Genomic DNA, 7,366 nt, shown 5'->3' with positions numbered 1-7,366 from the left:
CAGAACGTCAAACTATGTGCAATCTCCAGCAGACATTGCAATTTTGTCACGACATCCTCGAATCGTTAGGATATGTCATTGTTTACATGACATCACAATAAATTTCCATCCAAAAAATCGCTCCAGGTTATTTTACAATAGTGACATATGCAACAGTATTGCACGGGCTAAGTCACTGGTTATCAGGCGGCATACTGATGTGATACAAAATATAGTATCTTACATGAGTGATCATTTCATATGAGACTTTATGAAACGAGTCTTAAAAGTTTTTTTTTATTTTTGCGAGCCTTAGCGAGCAAAAATTTAAACTTTGAGAAGAGTTTCATAAAATTTGATATAAAATTAAAACAAATTTAAGATTCTTTTTATCACATAACTACAACAACCTACTTTACAAAGAATTTCAGGTCAAAATGTTTTCCAAAAATCCAGCGGCGGCCGCCATTTTGTCCCGCCATCCTTGTAATTCTGACGTAACGTCATTTTTCCTGACATCATTTTTCCTGACGTCATTTTATTGTTTCTGTCTGTCGTCACAATGAATTTCCATCCAATGAAAATGGATATCAGGCGGATTATGTGATAATTTATTTTGTCATTTCATAGATATTTACAGAGATGCAGAACATATAAATTCGACGCTAAATCGACGACAACATACGACAAGTCATATACGTCAAAAAGTCGACACGTGTTTGTTTCTTCGATGACCTTTGTGAAGGTGAAGGACACACACTCGCGTCTGGCCACACAGAGAGAGGCACAAATTGCTAAGGTCGTGCCATTCCTCTCCGTCGTGTGAGTGATGCTAGCCTTTAATGTAGCGTTGTGTAGACTGCTGAAATGAGTGCTGTTCCTCTCTTTATGTAGCGTCACATCGCAGGGGGGCGCTCGAGTGGGTAGTTCAGAACTAGCTACAATGATAAATATTAACTATATCAATATATCAACAATAACCAAAAGGCTTACAATATTTATTAATTGATTTTCACAGCTTGATTCATCAAACCTTTTTTTGGTTTGAAGAAAAAAATCGCCCAGTTATTGAACATATCACTTTAAGCACTGAAACATACAGATGATGGATCATACTTTTGGACGCTCCAAAAAGCATTAATTGTTTGTTTGTTTGATTATTTTAACGTTCTAATAACAGCTAGAGTCATGTAAGGACGGCCTCACATGTATGCAGTGTGTAGCATATGTGAAGTGAGTGATGAGACTGCGGTATGTTCGTGTTGTGTCTTCTTGTATAGTGCTATATCACTGAAGCATTCTGTGGAAGACACCAAGCAACACACCCCACCCAGTAACATTACACTGACATCGGGCGAACCAGTCGTCACACTCCCTGTTTGCTGAGCGCTAAGCAGGAGCAAAAACTACCACTATTATATACTTTGGTGTGTCTCGGCTAGGGGACAGAGCCCAGAGCCTTCCTCACAGGTGCGAACGCTCACCTAAAGACCAAAAGTGAAGCAGTGCCAAGGGAGGCGTTAGGAAACATAAAGTCAGTTAAGAAGAAGAGAAAATATAAGATCCTAAATTTAGTCGCCTTTTACAATCATGCAACATGGACAATAGTTACAATTCTAACGCTCTACCTGCAGGGCACATAAAGTATTAATAACTAATTAAAATATGATTGAAATCTACCGACTATAGCGAAAACATCTCTATTTTTATCTAAATCAACATGTGATTTTAAGGCATGTTAACTTTAAGACAATTAAATGAATTGTTTTTATACATGTTTAAATAACTCGTTATTTTGAATTGCCATTAACAACTGTTTCATTTACAATGCGTGTTAAAAACTCCATTAATATAACAATTAACAATTGAATGATAATGTTTGACGTACATACGGTGGCTGATTAGTGCCTTTTCGTCTTTTCGTCTTTTCGCCCCGAAAAGACGAAATTTAACCATCTCTGTATATCGTGTTTTCGAGGCGAAAAGACGAAAAGGCGAAAAATAAAACACGAAAAGACAAAGTGATACACGCTAATTAACGACTTTGATTCTCGTCTTTTCGCCTTCAAAAATCTCGTCTTTTCGTCTTTTCACCCCGAAAAGACGAAAATGAACAAACCTGAAATTTCGTCTTTTCGTCTTCCGGTCTGGTGTGGAAGCCATTTTGAAATCTTTTTATCTTATTGACTATTCAATATGGAAGCATCAAAGTAGTTTATGATAACAATCGATTTATTAAATTGATTAGTATAACCAGGTTCTTCATCAAAAACTAAGATTAGAAGTATTAAAACTGAAGTAAACATATATGTTTACAACAGTTATGTAGATTTCTCACACGTGGCACGTGCCACTAACAGATTTATCATTCCGCAAATCTTTTAGTTTTATTATACACTTTTTTAAATTTATTAATATCTTAATTTTTGTGTTCTAATGGCCCTATTTAGTAAGTACGCTTATCAAAACATTGCCGTGTATATGTTAGGCACATAATGAACTTGAAATGCTTTAACATAACACTTAAAGGAGTTGCCTCCCCTACACACATTGAAAAAAAAGTTGTCGGCGGGTAATATTTGAAAGCGTTTGAACAACGGATCAACTTGTTAACAAAATAATTATGAAATACAACTCATGAAGACTCTGACCTTAAAGGAAGGACTTGTACCAAGAAATTGCTCAAATTCAGCTAATTATAACAGTCAATCAGTAGGTACAATGTACTGTGTATTATTTGAAAAGACATGTTGATTACATACATAATACGGTCTTCATCATAATTGTACATTAGAAATTACATTATAATCTCCGTCGTATATGAAAGACGTCAAAGTGTATCTGTAATTTGAAATTTTTCGGGGCGAAAAGACGAAATTTAAGGTTTGTTAATTTTCGTCTTTTAGGGGCGAAAGGACGAAATTTAAGGTTTGTGAAATCTCGTCTTTTCGCCCCGAAAAGATGAAAAGACGAGATTTTTGAAGGCGAAAAGACGAAAAGTAAAGGCGCTAATTAGCTTGCATCAGTTTCGTCTTTTCGTGTTTGACTTTTTGTCTTTTCGTCTTGCTGCGAAAAGACGAAATCTAAATTTGTTAATTTTCGTCTTTTCGGGGCGAAAAGACGAAAATGAGGATATTTAATTTTCGTCTTTTCGGGGCGAAAAGACGAAAAGACCAAATGGCATAAATCAGCCACTGTACGTACATGATTGTTATGTCACTTGTTAACATTAGTTGACCAGGCGTTATACAGACAACACTGAACACGCTGTATCGCCATTGCACGTGTAATCAGAAGAGGACCATGCTGTCCCTACGTCATCAATACATGGGTACATGTTTACACACAGTATAGTCAGCTTCAGATAAGCGTTATAGTCTGTTTCATAATAATGCCTTACATTACAATGATGAACTCGGGGTCATTATCAAACTTGATAGTACAGAGACTACTATAACTCTTCATCCTTAGACTAGCTCAGAGAAAAACTGAAGGTATTCAGGGAAACAGGGAAAGCCAATCACAGGCCTACAGAGAATTTCATTGCGATTTACAGAAAGTTACGTCCTACTTTCGATTCGATTCTTTTGCTGTTTATCAATGGACCAGACTACCTGTTTCGTCTGTCACATAGAGTTTTACTATGATGAGGATGGGTAACAACATGACAGTATACTACTCTAAAATACTATAAATCATATTTCTTTTGCATGTGATTTCTGTTCACGAATTTCTAAATAGATTCACCAAAGTTTATCTCCGAAAATTGATACCTACATGATTTATATTGAAAAGAACCTTTTTTTTATTTTAAAGTAAAGTAAAGTTAGATAGTTATTTGTTATTCGTTTTTTTAATAACGAATAATTGTCTAACTTTACATTGCTTTATCTTAAATCCGCGAGTATTAATATTCATACAAAGAAAATTGATTTTACAGTAGATTGTGTTTTACCTGGAAACGACACCCCTACACACGATTTCTCGCTATCTGTATATTCTTGTGGAACCAATTCGGAGTCGTACATAGATAAACAGATCATTTCACCTTCAAAGTTTGTACCTGAAAAATCAAATTTACTCCCGATACGTAGTTTTCCAGGTATATTCAATGGCGTAGGGACCGACCCGATATATTGATCCTGAGCTTCCAATGTTCCATCAGTGACGAAGACGTAGGGATCATAACCCCCGTCGTATTGTACATAGGCCACTAGGTACCATTGTGTATCGTCCCAGGACCAGGAAGTCGTAGCCATCAAATCCAAGCTAAAGCCGTCAAAAGTATGACTGACCTTCACGAAACTGTTCTCTATTGTCAATATGATATTTTGAAGGTTGTCGTCTGACTGGTAGTGAAACACGGTACCAATAGCAACAGAGGGTTGGATGAAAACACTTATAGATAGTTTGTGGAAATCACTATCAGTACCGACCAGGAGATCCATATGGGTGAACGCTGTGCCATCAAAGCTGATAGGATTACACGGGATGACTGGATGTAGCCCTACAAATTGATAGTCCTCTGCAGCTATAGGTAGAACAGATTGTCCACCAGACTCCACCTCATAGTTGTACGACTTACTGCAAACAGGCCACACGTATTTAGGCGAGCTTGCCGAGAGCACCACTTCGACAACTTCAATAGAAAACAATATAAAAGTATGAGTTATAATTGTTATGTAAAATAAAATCATAACGCAACAGTCAAATAGTATTCAGGATATCTTTCTTAAAACAACATAAGATATCTAAATACTAAATTGTAATGCCCCAAATTATCTTTACCGTCTGTAGACAAAAAGAAAGTTTCCATCTTGTATAGAACGAGATGTTTTGCGTTTTATCATTTCTGCGATGCAGGACCTAACTAAAACTTGAATACAACGTCCTTTCTGTTTGATATGTACTCGATAATGATAAGGAATTTATCTTAACAAGTAATAGTTACTGTTACTTCAAAAAGGCAAATTACAGCGGGTATTATGTATTTACATGCATTTGAATGTGGAAGGAAGTGTTTTTTTTTGTGTTTTTTTAATATGAGGCATATCTTCGTGACAATACCAAAAATCGTGAGTCTCCCGTCAAAAGCGTGAGCATTGGCTACCCTTAGAAAGACTTTATACTAAGGCCACCTATACAGAAATTATAGCTTTGTGTGATAATAGCGGAAAATGAAAATTGATGTTCTGAAATGAAAAAAAAAATCTTTGTTCCATCGATGAAACAATTGAAAGAGACACAAATCAAAGGCAAACTGTATGAGAGAGATGTGCCAGTGTGTGTGTCCTTTTAGAATTAGATTATCGTTCGAACTTATCTATTAATAATAGTATTAAATATCTCATGCATGTCTGGTTTTTTCATGCTTACAATAAAAAAATATTTGTGAAAATGGGTTAGTATGTCTTCCTTTATAAAAGTTTAATTTGACATGCAGATACCTGTGAACAGGTGATCAAACATTAGATAGCTACAATGGCGTCTCGCTTGCGATAAATATGTAACTAAATAATAAATTGATGTAAAGCGTTAAAGTTCATGGACATACTCGTTTGTGATTTTATCGTAAAAATACTAAACTCGATCAGCTTTATCGATATGGAGTTCTTCATTAAAATATAATACGCAGATTCATTACAGCACTAAGTTGTTATCAAGCATTTTTCTTTTCAAAGTTTGGTGTTACATCATCTATTTATGTGTTAAAAAATCTTGATTTTTATCTTGCAAGCTTTATCTTAATTACAATCCACAGTGTCAAGCGTTAAACTTAAGGACAGTTATGAATAAATAAAGTAATGCCTATATTTATAAATGTAGATCAAACACGCTGGGAAATCTATGAAAAAAAAACCATGATGGTTAATAAGCTTTATCATTAACAGGAATAACGTGTAAGACTTATGAAATAGACTGGCAAAGCATTGCAAAAAAGTCTTCAATTACATAAATAGCATGTCTAACATAAAATACAAACGACACAATTCTGCTGGAATCGCTCGATTTTGATATTTGTGAGTTTGAGTTCCAAGAGATTCAGCAGTGTGTATGTATACGGTTACCGGTGTTACACATTAGACAGAATAATATCTGCAATTTACATAACGTAATTTCATACCTATGAATACAGCGGGCGAGAACAATGACATGTAAGATATACAATGAATAAGAGATATAAACCGTGCTTCTGGTAGAAATGACATGTAATATATACAATTAATTAGAGATATATAGCGTGTGACTGTAAGATATACAGTGAATTAGAGATATATAGCGTGTGACTGTAAGATATACAGTGAATTAGAGATGTATAACGTTTTACTGTTATATATACAATGAATTAGAGATGTATAGCGTATTACTGTTAGATATACAATGAATTAGAGATGTATAACGTATTTACTGTTAGATATACCATGAATTAGAGATGTATAGCGTGTTAACGTTAGATATTATTACAATGAATTAGAGATGCATAACGTATTTACTGTTAGATATACAATGAATTAGAGATGTATAGCGTGTTACTGTTAGATATACAATGAATTAGAGATGTATAGCGTGTTACTGTTAGATATACAATGAATTAGAGATGTATAGCGTATTACTGTTAGATATACAATGAATTAGAGATGTATAGCATGTAACTGTTAGATATAACAATGAATTAGAGATGTATAGTGTTTTACTGTTAGATATACAATGAATTAGAGATGTATAGCGTGTTACTGTTAGATATACAATGAATTAGAGATGTATAGCGTGTTACTGTTAGATATACAATGAATTAGAGATGTATAGCGTGTTACTGTTAGATATACAATGAATTAGAGATGTATAGCGTGTTACTGTTAGATATACAATGAATTAGAGATGTATAGCGTGTTACTGTTAGATATACAATGAATTAGAGATGTATAGCGTGTTACTGTTAGATATACAATGAATTAGAGATGTATAGCGTGTTACTGTTAGATATACAATGAATTAGAGATGTATAGCGTATTACTGTTAGATATACAATGAATTAGAGATGTATAGCGTGTTACTGTTAGATATACAATGAATTAGAGATGTATAGCGTGTTACTGTTAGATATACAATGAATTAGAGATGTATAGCGTGTTACTGTTAGATATACAATGAATTAGAGATGTATAGCGTGTTACTGTTAGATATACAATGAATTAGAGATGTATAGCGTATTACTGTTAGATATACAATGAATTAGAGATGTATATACAATGAATTAGAGATGTATAGCGTGTTACTGTTAGATATACAATGAATTAGAGATGTATAGCGTGTTACTGTTAGATATACAATGAATTAGAGATGTATAGCGTATTACTGTTAGATATACAATGAATTAGAGATGTAT

At 34.2% G+C, this 7,366-nt stretch overlaps 1 protein-coding gene across 1 annotated transcript; it reads right to left on the bottom strand.

Annotated features, from left to right (window-relative positions):
* Positions 1-500: 500 nt before the first annotated feature.
* On the bottom strand, positions 501-4,756 carry LOC138307958 (uncharacterized). The gene is made up of 2 exons (XM_069248906.1): positions 3,935-4,756; positions 501-917 (listed from the first exon to the last, which is right to left on the bottom strand). The coding sequence occupies exons 1-2, from the start codon at positions 4,674-4,676 to the stop codon at positions 604-606; spliced, it is 1,056 nt and encodes a 351-aa protein (XP_069105007.1). The 5' UTR covers positions 4,677-4,756; the 3' UTR covers positions 501-603.
* Positions 4,757-7,366: the final 2,610 nt, after the last annotated feature.

This window comes from Argopecten irradians, chromosome 14, assembly GCF_041381155.1.
Source record: "Argopecten irradians isolate NY chromosome 14, Ai_NY, whole genome shotgun sequence".
Classification (NCBI taxonomy): domain Eukaryota; kingdom Metazoa; phylum Mollusca; class Bivalvia; order Pectinida; family Pectinidae; genus Argopecten; species Argopecten irradians.
Note: the sequence above shows the minus strand (reverse complement) of the source record. Positions and strands in the feature narration are given on the sequence as shown.